The sequence below is a fragment of the Erythrolamprus reginae genome, chromosome 7, assembly GCF_031021105.1.
Source record: "Erythrolamprus reginae isolate rEryReg1 chromosome 7, rEryReg1.hap1, whole genome shotgun sequence".
Taxonomy (NCBI): domain Eukaryota; kingdom Metazoa; phylum Chordata; class Lepidosauria; order Squamata; family Dipsadidae; genus Erythrolamprus; species Erythrolamprus reginae.
Window position 1 is genome coordinate 24390226 of NC_091956.1, and position 17428 is coordinate 24407653.

A 17428-nucleotide genomic window follows, 5' to 3' on the forward strand; every position below is an offset into this window, starting at 1 on the left:
TCAACAGAGAAACTCACAGAATACTTGTGTGCCAAATATAAATATTTTCAAGATCCAACAATTCCGTGAATGTAAAGTAAAGATTGTGCACAAATTTGGATGAACTGGTCCCAGTGAATATATCACAGTAGTCATATTCTTAACATGTACAATATTCAATATTGCTATATTAGCTAAACAACTTTCAAAATAAAAGTAAAATTTATCAGCTATGGAGTTTTACACTCAAGCTAAAATTGCAGAATTTGCAGAACAGGCTTCTGGCTACATCTGTTTCATTCCCCACCCCACTCAACCCCCACGTATAAACCAGCTTTCAGAACAAAACCTTAAAAGCTTACCATGGCCATGGATAATCCTTTTTCCCAAAATCATCATCTGTCAGAGGAGAAGATACTAAGAAAAGGCTATCCTTCGCCCACTTTTGTAGGCATGGCATGTGAAATATGCAGAAGCATCCAGAACAACTCCAGACCTCAAAGAAAAACAACAATATGTTTAGAAGCCCTTCTTAGCAATGTGTTGATCTAAACCAGGGGTCAACAACCTGTGGCTCTGGAGCCACGTGTGGCTCTTTCATCCTTCTGCTGCAGTTCCGTCTCTCAAAATATGCGTCACAACTGCCAGTGTGCGACACTCACTGACATGCAATTTATTCAGCTTTTCCACCCCCGGTAGGCCAACCATAAATAAATTTATTTATTTATTTATTCAACTTCTATGCCACCCAATCCCAAAGGACTCAGGGCAGCTTACAACATAATGACAATAAAAAAAGATACAGCAATAAAAAAGAAGTCGAATATAAGCTCTAAAAAAACTAACCACAACAAAAGGAGAAGGGCGGCATAAAAATCAAATAAATAAACAAACAAACAAACAAACCAAACAAACAACCCCATTTATATAAAAAACAATCAAATCTATGCATGCACACCATTCATAAAATAAAATTTTATGAAAGATGGACAATTCATGCCCCCCTGGCCTGCCAGCAAAGTGAAGTCTTTGTGGCCTTGTGAAAGGCCAGTAGGGTGGGAGCAGTACGGACATCGGGAAGGGCACTTGGTTCCATAGAGCTGGGGCAGCTACAGAGAAGGCCCTCCCCTACAGTCCCGCCAACCTACATTGTTTAGTCGACGGGATCTGGATCTTATTGGTCTCTGGGAGGTATGCGGCAGAAAAGAAAAGTTCCAGAAGAAAACAGAATATTTAATTTGACTATATATTTGCCTCAAGGTTTACTCTGGAAGCCTTTTCCAATTATGGATATAGCCACAAGGCAATGGAGGTTTGCAGTCAGTTTCCCTTCTCCTAGAAGATGGTTTTGCTACTTTATCTGCCGTTGGGGTGTAGAGCCCTCTTCCGCCTTCAAAACCATTTACCATCTTCTCCTGTAACTCTGGAAAAAGACCCTTGCAAGGTGCTACCAGTCAGGCCAGCTAGACCAAAGTTTTTTTAATATGGTATTATCCCTCCAACACGATGGTATAACAGACGATGATCTTCCAAGTATTCATGTAAATTTGGACAACTTCTCCCATAATCAGGATCAGAAATGGGGGGAGGGGAGGAAAGCAGCCCACCTGCCCATTGATTACAAAAAGCAGGACCAGGAATGGGATCAATTCAAGATGTTGTCTATTACTTTTAAAGCCCCTTATGGCATGTGCCCAGATTATCCAAGGTGCCATCTTACCCCAATGGGATTGGACCACCCAATTCACTCCAACAAAAGGGGCTTGCTACAAACCCCATCAGAGAAGCAATTTTGGTGGATGGGGTTAAGGAGAAGGCCTTTTCTGCTGTGGCTCTTACCTTGTGGAACATTCTACCACTAGACATCTGGTCTGCCCCAACCCTTCTGGCCTATGGAGGGGCTTTAAGACCTGGTTTTGCAAATTATCTTGGAACCCTGCTGAGAGGGCTCTTTGCTGAAAATGGTTGATTGAGTAAGAAAGGAGATCCTACCCTATGCCACTAGTTTTAATTTTTATTTACCGTATTTTGGAGGGTATAAAACACACTTTCTTCACTGTAAAATAGGCTGAAAATATGGGTGTATCTTATCCTCCAAATTAGCTTTTTTTCCAAAGCTTTTTCCCCCCAGCCCTAACAAGGTGCTACATATCCTCCCGGTTTGCAGGATTTTTTCATTGCTACTCCAAGTTTTTTTCCAGCCCTAAGTCTTTGCAGTCTTGTTTTCATTGCTACTCATTCCGAAGATTTTTTTTTCAGCCCTAACCAGTGGATAGAAACATAGAAGTCTGACGGCAGAAAAAGACCTCATGGTCCATCTAGTCTGCCCTTATACTATTTTCTGTATTTTATCTTAGGATGGATATATGTTTATCCCAGGCATGTTTAAATTCAGTTACTGTGGATTTATCTACCACGTCTGCTGGAAGTTTGTTCCAAGGATCTAATATTTTCTCATGTTGCTTTTGATCTTTCCCCCAACTAGCTTCAGATTGTGTCCCCTTGTTCTTGTGTTCAGTTTCCTATTAAAAACACTTCCCTCCTGGACCTTATTTAACCCTTTAACATATTTAAATGTTTCGATCATGTCCCCCCTTTTCCTTCTGTCCTCCAGACTATACAGACTGAGTTCATTAAGTCTTTCCTGATACGTTTTATGCTTAAGACCTTCCACCATTCTTGTAGCCCGTCTTTGGACCTGTTCAATTTTGTCAATATCTTTTTGTAGGTGAGGTCTCCAGAAATAATAAAATAATGTAATAAATAAAATAATAAAATAATAAAATGATGTAATAAAATAATGTTCTGAAGCTGACCAGACTAAGGACACTAGCCAGATGAATACCTGGTAGGTAGATATTTTCCCCTATTTTCCTCCTCCAAAACTAAGGTGCGTCTTATACTCCAGTGCGTCTTATACGGTAAGTCTTAATGATGTTAATTTGAACTGTTTGTATAAATTTAATAAGGGAATCTATTCACTCAGGTTGATTCAATTACCCACCATAGAAAAGGAGGCTTGGAATACTCTGATTGGAGATTCCAAACAGGAAGTCCCAAATAAGCATTCCGATCCTCTGTTCCGTTTCGGAAGCCAAGAGTATTTCAAGAGATTAGTAAATACAGATTGGAAAAAAGATATTACAGCAAAGTAAGATACTTACCGCTTGATTTCTCTTAATTGAACCAATGCAAATCAGACATGTCAGCGCCCCAGATTGAAAGGCATCATTCATATACTGCTTTGTACGCTCCAATTCACTTGCATCCCCATCTTTGAATAGAAAAAAATTATAATGCAACTTTTATTATGCTAGCGAATAAGGGCAGAGGGGTAATCAATATGTCCTATTATAGTTCCATGCTAGTCATTTCCAGGGTATACCATATAATAGTTGCTTCGGCCTCCATGGGCTAGAAACTGTAGAATCACAAAATCACTTATGTTCTGTTGAAGCCTCTATCACACTAAGAGTGAAATATTTTCTTTCATCTTCGTTCTAATTAATTCTACAGAATGTCCTCTTTGTGGAACTATTTAAAGCAGCAGTTCTCAACCTGGGGGTCAGGACCCCTTTGGGGGGTCAAATGACCGTTTCACAGGGTTCAACTAAGACCACGGGAAAAGACAAATTTCCCATGGTGTTAGGGACAAAAGCTTCTATTCTGGCGCCTTGGAACATATTTTTACAATCCAACCAATCAGGCGTTTACAGTGGGCATGTCCCTCTGGCCTTCCTGCCAATCAGCTTAAAGCTCAGTTGGGAGAATTGGTGCTAGACTTATGGCTGGGGGTCACCACAATATGAGAAACTGTATTAAGGGGTTGCGGCATTAAAAAGGTTGAGAACCACTGATATTTCAAAGCTGTTTTGTGTGGCCTTGCTTCAAATCTTGACACATTTCAATTGGGGAAAAGATCCGCTCTTTTCCTCAGGCATTTCAAAATGTGAAATTTCTCTTACTACAGCCATTTGTTTATAGAGTTTACTCGTTTGTATCACTGTGTGATCATTCTCACAAAGACTATTCATTTAAGCTTCACCTCGTGGACAAATACCTGGACATTCCCTCATAGAACTTGCTGGAAGAATCTAGAATATCATGTTCCCTCAATGAAAAAGTGCCATCCACATTCGGAGACTAGAAAGCAGCCCCATATTATTTCAATCACCATGCTTCATGGAGAGTCTTTCGTAAAAATGTAGTTTGTATTCTAATGACTATCTGAATTATCTAGGTCAGTGTTGGCCTGCGTGCCAGAATCCGGAAGAGTAAAAAGTGTTGGCTAATGTGCCCGGAGAGATGGCTTTGCGTGCCACTTCCGGCATGTGTGCCATAGGTTTGCCATCACAGATCTAAGTGGTAACTGGCAAACCTGAGAGGGATGGCAATTTTTCTGTGGAACAGTGGCTGCCTCCCTCATATCCTTTCATGCATACACCTTGTATTCAATAATTTATTTATTGAATCTTTAACCGTATGCATCTGACACTGACGTAACGTTTATCTGAGATCAGCAGTTCTTAAAGGCTGCTCCCTTGTTAATATAAATTAAAACAGTAGAGACTCTCAAATTTCTAGTTTCTATAATGTCTCAAGACCTAAAATGGTCACCTAACATCAAAACATCATCAAAAAAGCACAAGAAAGAATTTTCTTTCTGCACCAATCCAGAAAGCTCAAACTGCCCAAAGAGCTGCTGATACAATTCTACAGAGGAATCGTTGAGTCTGTCATCTGCACCTCTACACCTCTATAACTGTCTGGTTTGGTTCTGCAACCCAACAAGACCGACACAGACTTCAGAGGAGAATCAGAACTGCAGGAAAAACAATTGCTGCCAATCAGCCTTCCATTGAGAACCTGTATATTGCATGAGTCAAAAAGAGGGCTGTGAAAATATTTACTGACCCCTCGCAACCTGGACGTAAACTGTTTCAACTCCTACCCTCAAATTGTCGCTACCGAGCACTGCACACCAAGATAACTAGACTAAAGTGACCAGACGTCCTGCTTTTGGAGAGACAGTCCCACTTTTTAGCTATTTGTCCCATGTCCCACAGCATTTTTAAAAAGTCCCGCTTTTTGTTGAAATCTCCCAATCAACAGAAAGTTGCAGGCAACTTAAAACGTGCAGCTCTGTGGAATAAAATTGGGCTGGAGGAATGGGGGTGGGGGATATGCAGGAGACAACATATTTCAGAATAGTTGTTTATCTGCTACTATAACGTGAAGCAAACCGAACAGCCCTCCACTCACCTCTCAGGTGCCACTTTGACCGAAGAAAAAGTACAACAACCATGCGATCCACCATTAGGAAGCAGGAAAACAAGGGTACACATTCTAGCAATCCGCGACTCTATGGTCTCAATTCCTTTCATTTGCTTAACTATAGAGTGCCATCTGACCAGCAATAGATCGTGTGAGCTCCAGTTTTATCAGATTAGGTAGGTGCTTGCTGACTCCTAAAAGTTTGTGAAGCTCTTGTTTTGGGGTGCATGTTAAATGATTAAATGATTGTGTGTGTTTCTTTTGTGAGTCCTTCCCCCCCCCCCCTTTTCACAATATTCAGAAAGTGAGTCGAAAGCTAGACTACTTTCCCAATTAGATGTAGATTGGACTACGAGTCCCATTGGCTTTCAGCTGGAGAAGATGGGAGTTGAGTTGGCTAGAAGGGCACACCACTGGCTGAGGATGATGGGAATTTGGAGTTGTAGTCTGACGCGCCTGAGCTGTGCTCATTACAGTTGAAATGATTTATAAGAAAGCAAGTCAGGAAAATCACCAACAGGGAGGAAAAAATATATATGAGCCGAGGTGGCACAGCAGGTAGAGTGCTGTACTGCAGGCCACTGAAGCTGACTGTGGATCTGTAGGTCAACAGTTCAAATCTCATCACCGGCTCAAGGTTGACTCAGCCTTCCATCCTTCCGAGATGGGTAAAATGAGGACCCGGATTGTGGGGGCAATAGGCTGGCTCTGTTCAAAAGTGCTATTGCTCACATGTTGTAAGCCGCCCTAAGTCTAAGGAGAAGGGTGGCATAAAAATCGAATAAATAAATAAACAAACAAACAAACAAACAAATATCCAGATTAATTCAGTGAACTAAACTAGCTGAAATTCTGCATATGCTCAGAAGCCCGTGTTCTTTTTTAAAAAAAATAATTGCTCCCAATGGAGGGGAGGGGGAATCAATATATATGCAGGCTACTCCATCACTGGGAGTTTTCAAGAAAAAACTGGACAAATATTTGTCCATCTCGTGTCCGGGATGATATAAGATCTCTTAACACAAGCAGAGAGTTGGTCTAGAAGACCTCTAAGGTCCTTTCCAACCGTAAGTTCTGACCTTTTCATATATATTTTTTCTTTCTATCAGGATATACTGCAAGTAGTTGTTTTCCATTGAAGTTGACTGGTGCATGAAGGAGTATGATTTTAAATGGGCCTTAGATTATTAATTGGGTTTTAAATTATTAATATTGGACTTTGTATTTGAATTGTTTTCTATTTTGTACTTTTATATGTTGTAAGCCAACCCCAGTCCTCAGAGAGGAGCGGCATGAAAGTCCAATCAAATAAATCAATCAATAAATTAATTAACAGCCTGCCGTCTTCAACATTAATAGAATAATACGGGACAAAATTGGAAATGACTTGCACGCTGTTTCCAACGACATTTAAATAGGACATACTGTCATCTTCTCTGTATTACTATTATGCTCTCTGCTCTCGAGAGCAGCCTTCCCAATTTCCAGAGTACTAAGATTTCAGCCTTGAGAATTCCCAGGCTGTTTGGGCAAAACACTTGGAGGTCACTAGTTTGCAGACTGGAATCTGATCTAAAGATTCCTGCATTTTAGTCTGGCTGTCACTGGAGATCAGAAACTATCTACATCCTAAGGTTTTTATTACTGATTCACTTGAGAGCCAGTTGTGGCTGTTCCTGGATCTGCAGGCTTTAATTATTGTCAATTATGCCCTAGCTACTTGCATACAGGTACCTGCATTCAATTAGACCATTTTTTTTAAATCAAGAACCACAACCACCCCCATGGTGTCCCGCTTTACCAATGTTAAAATCTGGTCACCTTAAACTAGACACAAGAACAGTTTCTTCCCAAACGCCATCACTCTGCTAAACAAATAATTCCCTCAACACTGTCAAACTATTTACTAGGTCTGCACTACTATTACTACAAGATTCTATCACCCATTTCCTCCCACTTATGACTGTATGGCTATAACCTGTTGCTTATTTGACTCGTATGACAATCATAAAGTGTTGTACCTCATGATTCTTGACAAATGCATCTTTTCTTTTATGTACACTGAGAGCATCTGCACCAAAGACAAATTCCTTGTGGGTCCAATCACACTTGGCCAATAAAGAATTGTATTCTATTCTATTTCGAACGAATGTCTAACACTGCAAGAGTGGCTTGCAGATCCTTTGCCTTTACCCTGAGGTAAAAAACCCTGACAATCGCTCCTAGGAAAAGTAAAACATACTGCACATATATTGCTTGTAAAATGATGAAGGCCAATGTTTTGGCAATGATTTTTGTAGTCCTTTGTGCCTCAAATACTTACACACCCTTTTCCTGAAGTCTACAGAAATCTCTCTTGAATAATCATCATTCACTTCCTCAAATCTGTGGTCCTGAAGAGCAAATTGCAATTTCATTGACAGGAACAGCAACTACAATTTAGCACCTTGAGGGAGCAAATTATCCTGAAATTTTACACACTTTTTCCAAAACACGCAAGCAAAGGTTTATACAATATTTTTAGCTTACCAGGTTCTAGGAAAATGACCAGCAGCTTTTCAAATGTAACAAACTAATATTCTATCACAACGATGGAAATTCATCTCTAAGCAATATTCTTAATGTAATGCTATGTTTTACTTTGAACTGAAAGCTGGGAAAATAATATAGGAAAATTTACCAGTCTGGTTAGTATATTTTGTAAATGTTTTGGCCAATATTTGTCCATGCTTTCCTTCAATTCCTTCTTCTTCATCGTCATCTTCATCATCGGATGAGGAGCTAAATTGATTTTCGACAAGCCTCTTAACTGCAGCTTGATTAGCCTTCTTAATTTCATCAAACTTCTTCTGGGAAGCAAGTTCTGTTGAAATAATAAAACTACACATTAGGAGAACTTCAAACAGTAATTAGCATCATATAATACACAAGCAATGATTTGTTCAAATGAATCACAGTAATAATGTATATAAATATATTCCAGCCAAACCAAACAATCCATGTGATGGTTCAGCATGAAATATGAATCCAGACCCTATTTTTTCAACATTAAGGTCAATAAACTAAAGTTCTGGGTAAATATTTACTTATAATAAATCTATATAAAGATCAGAAACTTTAAAAAGAGTTTTTAATGTGAGCCTTTCTCCAGATACTATAATCTCAATTATTTTAAAGCATGTACGACCAGAAAAGTAAGGTTACTCTCTCTTTATGGTTAGATTTCCTATTTCTTACTGTATTTCACTAATTCTGCACTACAGAAGTATTTCACTACTCCACATTCTAAAATAAATAATCTTTTCAATATAATCTTTCAGATGGAAGCAAATCTGAAGGAAGTCAGTTAATGGTAACTTGAAACCAAGATTTTATTTAAGCATTAACACAAAAATGCATGAAACACTCTCTTTTTATAGAAAGGCTAATTTGGAGCATAAAGAAACTGAGAAATTCTTTCATCAGCCTCCTGTCTTTCTTTTCTTGAGATATTTCAGAGAAAATAGAACAGAAATCATGGCTTGCCCATTATAAGAATCAAACTATAAACCTCCTGCTGACAAAGGGAACTAAGCTACAATATTTAAGTAATACAAATTAGAACTCTGCTGTTTTACACACCATGTACAGTATATGTACCTAGCTATTACTTTGTAAGCTGTTTAAAAGTAATTCCTCTCTTTCTTTATGATTTTTTTTTTAAATTGTCATTCACATTTCATTTTGGTTTCTCTTCTCTTGGCATCCTTTCCTTAACGATTGTTTTCCACTATTTCTTCGATATTTGTGAAACTCTTTCCCCAAAGTCAGGTGTCCCACGGCAAGCTGTCTCATTGCAACAGAATACCTTATTCCACCAGACTTGAAATTTTGGGCTTAGATAGCTTAGAACTTCGTCGCCTTTGATCTGATCTAAATGTAATTTATAAAATTGTCTACCACAATGTCCAACCTGTCAATGTCTACTTCACCTTCAACTGCAACAATACACAAGCATACAATAGACAGAATGTATTATCCTAATTTACCTGTAGCTACTTTGCTAATGTTTATGTTTATACTAGTACAGTGGTACCTCTACCTAAGAACGCCTCTACTTATGAACTTTTCTAGATAAGAACCAGGTGTTCAAGATTTTTTTGCCTCTTCTCAAGAACCATTTTCCACTTACAAACCCAAGCCTCCAAGCTTCTCAAGAACCATTTTCCACTTACAAACCCAAGCCTCCAACCAGAAAAGGCAGAGAGAAGCCTCCATGGGGCCTCTCTAGGAATCTCCTGGGGGAAAACAGAACCTCCACCCTCCCTGTGGTTTCCCCAGTCGCACGCATTATTTGCTTTTACATTGATTCCTATGGGAAAAATTGCTTCTTCTTACAAACTTTTCTACTTAAGAACCTGGTCACGGAAGGAATTAAGCTCATAAGTGGAGTTACCATTGTAACTGCTATACATCCAGCCATAAAAGATAGGCATGGTTTTATTACGGGCTTTGAATGGTCTTTTTCAAGCGTTCCCTTTTTAGATATTTTAATATTAATGTTTGCTCTTCTGGGTTGTGAGCTGCCCAGAGTCCTTAGGGGGTTGGGCATCATACAAATAGAATTAATTAATTAATTCTGTTTGTACGCTGCCCAATTATGTTAATTAATGAATGTTTTGGCAAGCAAATAAAATAAAATAAACCTGACTAGGGCAAGCTGTCCTGCAGGGAGTTGGTATAGACCACCCGCCCCACCTGGAGGGCTCCAGGTGAGCAGGAAGCCATGGTTATCCCTCCCCCCCCCCCATCATTTTTCGGATAGTGGCGGCTCCAGACATCCAATGATGAAGCGTCCATTCACCCTTTGCAGCACAGCTGGGAGATGAATACTCACCATGGGCTCCCCCTGCGCTGGCCGTCGGCAACCCTCCCGCTCCTCTCGCCTTTCCCCGGCCGCCGGGTCCGTTCCCTAACGAGCCCCCGCCGGCTGCAGCCCGGCCTCGGCCTCTCCCGCGCCCTCCCTGGCGCCAAGCGGCGGCTTCCATCCTTCCGACGGCCGCTTCTCTTTCCGCCAGTCCGAGCTGGGAGAAGGCTCCCGCTCCAGCCGGGTCGGCGGGTCAAACTACGATTCCCAGCATCCCCCCTGGCGCCGGGGAGCGGAAGCGCCGGCAGAAAGAGGCGAGGGGAATCTGCGAAGGGGCGGGGCTTTTGTCATGCCATGCCGAGCCGGGCGAAGCGGCCGGAAGTAGTGTAGTCGCGCCGTTCTTCCTTCTGGTGTCTATGCTTTTTGTGATAGCTGTCCCTTTTATGTTTGAGATTTTTGGGGGTGGGGGGTGGGGAATGGAAGAGCGGGTGCTTGGGGCAGCAATTCGATTCAGATAGAATAATCATCCATCGTAATGTATTCTCCCTCTATTGTAGTGCATTTGTTACGGCTCCCAAATCAGTTCGGATGCAAACATTCATGAAAAGTTCATTTTTAAAAAATCATTCTTTAAAAAAAAAATCATACTGCAATTGGACAATTTGCACCACCGTGCTTTCCGTCCACTGTCCTAACGTTTCTTTATATTTTTTTACTAGTATGTGTATGAATATTATTATATCTAATGTTTTTTGTTATTTTTCTTTTTACTAGTATCATGTACAGTATATAAATATTATATCTTTACATGCCTCCAATATGTACAGTACTTGACAAAACAAATAAATACAGTATCTCATACATTTTCTCTCCTTTCCTCCAACCTCTCTTCTTTCTTACTTTCTATCATTATATATATTACTTAATGTCCATTCTCCTTCATATGTATTGTATATTGGACAAAGAATAAATAAATAAAATAAATAAATAAAATAAATGATAATAAAATAAATACGACAGGGGACGAAGGCACTCTGGTCTACTTACTGACCTCTTAGGAATCGGGCAGAGGTCAACAGTGGATAGTTTTATGATTGGATAGAAAATTAAGAGATACATTATGTATTATTAGTAAATGGTTAATTTTGGAAAAATAGAAACGACTGAATTTGATTTAAGCTTTGCAAACCGGATGGCAAAGATGAGAAATGGTGGTAGCACTATATAATGATATAACACAAAATTTACCTATTGTTTAGATTTAAACATATAGAACTTTATTTTACGATGTAGGTTACATATTATGAATAGTTTTTTTTACTAAAGATACATATATAGAGAGAGAATTTTAATCAACTATATGATATAAGATTAAATTTAGATAAAAGAGATTTTATTATTCTTTACGTTGTTGTAACCTTTAGTAGTAAGGCGATGAAGGAAAAATTTTAATTTAGAATTTTAAGAATTAGTAATATTATATAAAATCAACAGAAAATTTTACATGGGAAGAGAGATAAGACCTTCCATGGAGTAATGAGAAAAGAAAAGTTTGTGTATGATTGATTTTAAGCATCGTTGTTGTGTTTATAGCCATATATTGTTTTATTTCATGGTGGAGAAAAATAAAAAAAAATTATACTGAAAAAAACCCAACAGTGGATAGTCTAAAGGTAAAAGTTTTGGAGATTAGATGAAGATACTACGGAGTCACGTAGTGAGTTCCATGCATTAACTACTCGGTTACTAAAGTTCTGCACTCCAGTTTGTTGCGGTTTACTTTAAGTTTGTATCTGTTGTGTGCTCGTGTGTGGTTGTGGTTGAAGTTAAAGTAGTCGTTGACAGGAAGGATGTAGCAGATGATTTTATGGGCTATGCTTAGGTCGTGTTTAAGGTGACCTACCGTAATTCTAAGCTTTCTAAATCTAGGATTGTAAGTCTAAAGGGTATTCTGTTGCGAGTGGAGCAGTGGAGGGCTCTTCTAGTAAATATAATATACATTATATATTATATTTATTAAATATATGGGCTGCCCTTCTCCTTGCGGACTCAGAGTGGCTTACAGCAATAAAACATAATAAACAATTTAAAAATACATAGTACAAAAATAGTAGCAATACAAAATTAACCCAATAAAAGAACATACAATCATCACTCATACATGCTAGTTAGTGGCCGGGGTGAAGGACCATTGCTTAGTGGCCCCAGGCCTGCCAACAGAGGTGTGTTTTAAGTGCTTTTCGGAAGGCAAGGAGAGTGGAGGCAGTACGAATCTCTGGGGAGAGTTGGCTCCAGAGGACCGGGGCTGCGACAAAGGAGGCTCTTCCCCACAGTCCTGTCAACCAGCATTGTTTGGCTGACGGGACATGGAGTAGGCCGACCCTGTGCGATCTGATCAGTCATTGGGACATGGAGGCAGAAGGCAGTCCCGCAAATAATCTGGTCCTAAGCCATGGAGGACCATTTTCTCCTTTAACATATTCTACATAGTTGCATTGTCTTGTGTTTCCTCCCCAATTTGGTCATCTAGTTCTGACAGCAAAACAATCAATACATGAAGCAACATGTGTGTTTAACAGACCCTGGTTTGAGACTGGGAGGAGGTGACTGGCCCAAGGTCTCTCAACTGTTTCCAAGCCTGAGGATTAAAATCTGGGTCCAATACACCACCCAAACACTGCACCCTATTGGCTCTCAAACAGTCACATCAATTATATGATTCTGAGGGCATGTTAAAGAAGAGGTTTTAGATGTATAATTCATAAGCATTAAAAAAATTTTTTCCAGATTCAGTTTCCTACAAACACACGGTGGTTCTTTTGTTTGCCAACCATCCAGAGGTTTGATTCTTTTTTGACAATCTGTAAATGAAATAAATTGGGGGTGGTTTAAATAAAGTAATAATGGTTGAAAAAGCACTTTCTGGTGAAGATATATTCCAACAGAAATATCAGTATGGAAAAACGGCAAATAATTACTTGCACCTTTAAAAACTAATGAATTATTATGGCATAAGCTTATGTAAATAAACGTTGATTAATCTTTCAACTAGGATATTTATTTATTTGTTTATTTGTTTATTTATTTTATTTAGGTCAGCATCTATGATATCATAGTTGGCTTTTTAAAAGTTGTAATTGGTTATACCATTATTGAGATTGTTTCTGTAGGGACATATATACTAGTAGTTTGCTTACCCTAGGATGTTTTTGAGGGTTTTAATCGGTTTGGGTTCTAAGGTGACGCTGTGTGGTTGTAATAGTCTGTTGGCTGTTTCCGAGATGTTTTGCATGCATGGTAGTGGTTATCCTTCTCATAGCTTATGCTGATTTTGCTGTACTGTGTAGGCCAGGGGTCTGCAACCTTAAACACTCAAAGAGCCATTAAGACCCGTTCTCCACAGAAAACACCAGGAGCCATAAAATCTGGGTGGGCGTGGCCAACTCAACATCACTCACTTCTACCAGTCACATGACCCCAAGTCACGCCTACCCAGTCGATCATTAGGGCAGAGAACTGGTTGTTAAAAAACACCAGGAACCACAAAACCCTTTTGACATCTCTGTCTCCGTCCCTCCCCCTTCCCCACCCTATATTTCCCTATGTCTCTGTCTCCCCCCCCTCTCTGTATTTCTCTGTGGCTGCTTCTGCATCCCCCACTGCCGCCCTTACATTCTCAGGCCAAAGAGTGACTGGGAGGGGAGGGCGAAGGGTGGGGTTAGCCAGTGGTGCAATCACTCGACAGAGAGCTATAGTAGAGGGCCCAAAGAGCAGCATGTGGCTCCAGAGCAGCAGGTTGCCGACACCTGATGTAAGCTGTAAGGTCAGGCACTTTTAATAAAGTTGCATGAATGTCTATTTTGTTAAAGGATGTTCTCTACTTGTTTCCTTTTTCTGGTGTTCCTGGGTTGCTGCGGTGTGTTTCTCATCTGAATAATGCTCTAAGACCTGTTCTGTCAGGACGGGTCACCGATCACAATAAAAATCACACACACACTCAGAGGTTTATATATAAAAGTGTTGTGGTTAGCTCTGGCCCAGCTCCTGCCCCAAGGACCGTGGATGTGGGGGAGACATCCACATGCCGCAGGCCTGTTTTGTTCCCGGTGGAATCTGCTGATGAAGGCTCCTTTGACCAAGAAGACATGAGTGACAGGGAGGAGGAGAGTGTGGCAGACAGTTCAAAAGGAGATCAAGTATCTCTCTCCTTGGATTCGGAACAAGAGTTAATGATACAGCCACGCATGCGGAGAGCAATGCATAGGCAGCAACAACTGAGAGATTATTATCAAAGAAAATGAGGCCACCTGTGGTTGGGTGGGGCTGTGGTAATTAGTGAGGCTGCTATAAATAGCAGCCTGTGGGTTTGGCCATTGTGGAGGATTATCTGATCGTTGTGTTTCATAACTGCTTTACTGACTTTGACCTTTTGTGTGCTGATTTTCCCCCGCTTTGAAACTAAACCAGAGCAAAGTGTGTTTCTCTTTGTGAAAGAAGAAGGACTGTGCATTGCCTCACAGCTGCAAGCTAAGTATCACAGAACTGATAAGGGACTTGTACAAATTACCAGTTTGTTTGGAGACGACTGCTCTTTGCTATACAAAAAGAGGGCTTAGTTTAAGTGAATTTTCATTATAAAGAACATTGTTTTGAATTTTCAAACATGTGTGTGTCTGAAATTTGTACCTGTGAATTTTCGGGAGGAGTCTACCAGAGAGCCTGACAGAACATAAAAGTACATTGCTATTTAAACATCCAGGGAAAAAACTGATTAATAGTTTCTTCCCAGCTTGTCTCTGAGATAAGAACAGGTCCCAGGCTGGAAGCCAAACTCATTAGGGGAAATTCCATTGAAGCGATTCTGTCAATCAAGTGGACTTACAGTTTCTCCAGAGTCTTGTCAGAAGATGCAGATTTCATGAGTTAGAGCGATCTGAAAACATAAAGTGTTCCTGGAGCGCCGGAGCTCACACATGGCCATGATTTTACAAATGTTGTTCACCACACCCACTTATTCCCAGACTGTCCCTTATATAGTAACAAGGCATGACCAAATGTTCCGCAGAGCTATGTCACAATTTGTAACACATTTGATTGCCACTTTGCAATGGAGCACTTAGTTAGCGTGGGTTATTGTTTGATAGCTATGAAAGCGGGTTTTTCTGTAACTGATCTAAGCTAAGCAGAGCTCTGCCTTGCATCCTTTCCAGGGAATCTTCGTAAAAGGTTACATGCCTATACTAGATCTTACATCTTCATTCTGGATTCCTCTTCTCCATTACTGAGTCTTATAATTTGACAACAAGGCTAACTTCATTTCATTTGTATCATCTGATTGCTACCAAAATTATTCTTTGGTTAAAACATTGACAATCAAAAAGAATAACTCTCATGGTAAAAATTCTTTCGATTTATCCAACAAATACTGATGAATAGCTTACAGTTAATACAACTAGCACAATTCTGCAAAAACATCATTATTATATTACTAGCAGTGCAGGATTTTCTTGTAGAAATATTTCCACATTGCACAAACTGCTTTGAGTTTTCTGGATAGTTATGATAACAAAGTTGTCCTCTGACTTATGAATCTAATATGATCAAATAGTTTGACAATGTCCATCAATTGTAAACCCACAATAGCTACTAAGTAGCTGGAAAAATTGTTTCTTTCTAGATGAGTGGTTCTCAACCTTTCTAATGCCGTAACCATAAGTTAGCGCCAATTCTCCCAATAGAGCTTTAAGATGATTGGCAGGAAGGTCAGAGGGACACCCCCACTAGTGTTCCCTCTAATTTTTTTTCGGTGTGGGCAGAAAAGTATAGTGTCTGAGCGGCAGTCCCTTCGGGACTGGGTGGCATAGAAGTAAAAATAAATAAATAAATAAATAAATAAATAAATAAATAAATGAATAGATAAATAGATAAATAAATAGGAAAAAAATTACCTTCTTTTTTATTAAAAGAAATTAATAATAAAACAAAACTAAAATCTATTACTATTAAAACTAAAACAACCAGCAAAACCAAAAACACAACTATTAATAAATCCATGCTATAAAATCTTCATTTCTTAAATATTTATCATAGTATTATAGTAATCTAATAATACTATGAAAATCTATCTGAACACCAATGCATCAATTAATATATTTCCATATTTACTTTGCTATAATTTCATTCTATATTTCCAAGCTCAATAAATTTTCAGGCACTTAGCATTTACTATTATTAACTTTCATCAATCTTCTACATTTCCAAGTATATTTTAAACTCATAATGCAAAGTCATAAAATCATACAGTACATATCATAAACCCCTTATTTATTCCATTAATTTTACCTATGTAATTCTATATAGTTCTAAAATTCTAATCCAATTTTACGAATTAATACATCCCAGTATTAAGCAACATCTAAATATATCTTTTACCATCATTCCATAGTCAATCCATTTTTAATAATCAATTATCCCTCCTCAAATTTCTACCACTCTTGCCAAAGGGAATAAACCATTTTGTTTTTCAGTAGCCTGCGTTTTTCTTTTGATATTTGTTATTTTTCTTTTTAATTATAAGCTACCAAAGGTTTTTACGCAGCTGAGAGACATGAAAATTAAAGTATATTAAGAAATTGGATGATTGATATTGTTTTGCTGATTTTAATTTGCAGTAAAGATATTTTGGTTTTTAAAAAACCCACCATATTTTACCTCAGAGAATTTCAAAATAAAATACTGTGTGTCTATAACAGTGACCTCAGAATGGGGCAACTCTGCTAAGTATCAAAATACCACTTAAATAGTTGAGTTAGTTTCAAACTAGATTTTGATTATCTTTCTCTCTCTCTCTCTCTCTCTCTCTCTCTCTCTTTCTCTCTCTCCCTTCCTTTCTTTCCTTCTCTTCCTTCCACTTTTTTCTCTCTTTCTCTCTTCCTTCATCTCTTCCTCCCTCCCTCTTTCTTTCTCTCTTCCTCCCTCCCTCCCTTTATATTTCTCTCTTGCTTCTTTCCTCTCTTCCTCCCTTCCTCTCTCCCTCTCCTTCTTTCTCCCTTTTCTCTCTCTTCCTTCCTTCCCTTCTCTCCCTCCCGTCCCTCCTTCCTTCTTTTTCCCTCCCTCTCTTTCCCTTTTCTTTCCCTTTTCTTTCTTTCTCTCCACTTCTCTCTCTCTCCACTTCTCCGGCGGGCACCACCTCCGCGCCCTCCCCTTGGCTCTGCTTCCCGCCGCCACTGCACAGCTCACCTCAGTAGAAGCGTTGACACTTGAGAGCACGCTCGGGGCTCTCGGCATCAGCAGCCACCACAGCACCGTTGCTGAGGTTGTTGTCATGGC

At 39.4% G+C, this 17428-nt stretch overlaps 1 protein-coding gene across 1 annotated transcript in view; it reads right to left on the bottom strand.

The window, feature by feature from the left end:
• NFXL1 (nuclear transcription factor, X-box binding like 1) overlaps positions 1-10382 on the bottom strand; it is an 80267-nt gene extending 69885 nt beyond the window's left edge. Inside the window, 4 exon segments of the mRNA XM_070757161.1 lie at positions 342-475; positions 3144-3253; positions 7934-8116; positions 10130-10382. Of these exon segments, the coding sequence (XP_070613262.1) occupies positions 342-475; positions 3144-3253; positions 7934-8116; positions 10130-10280 (578 nt within the window). The 5' untranslated portion in view covers positions 10281-10382.
• Positions 10383-17428: the final 7046 nt, after the last annotated feature.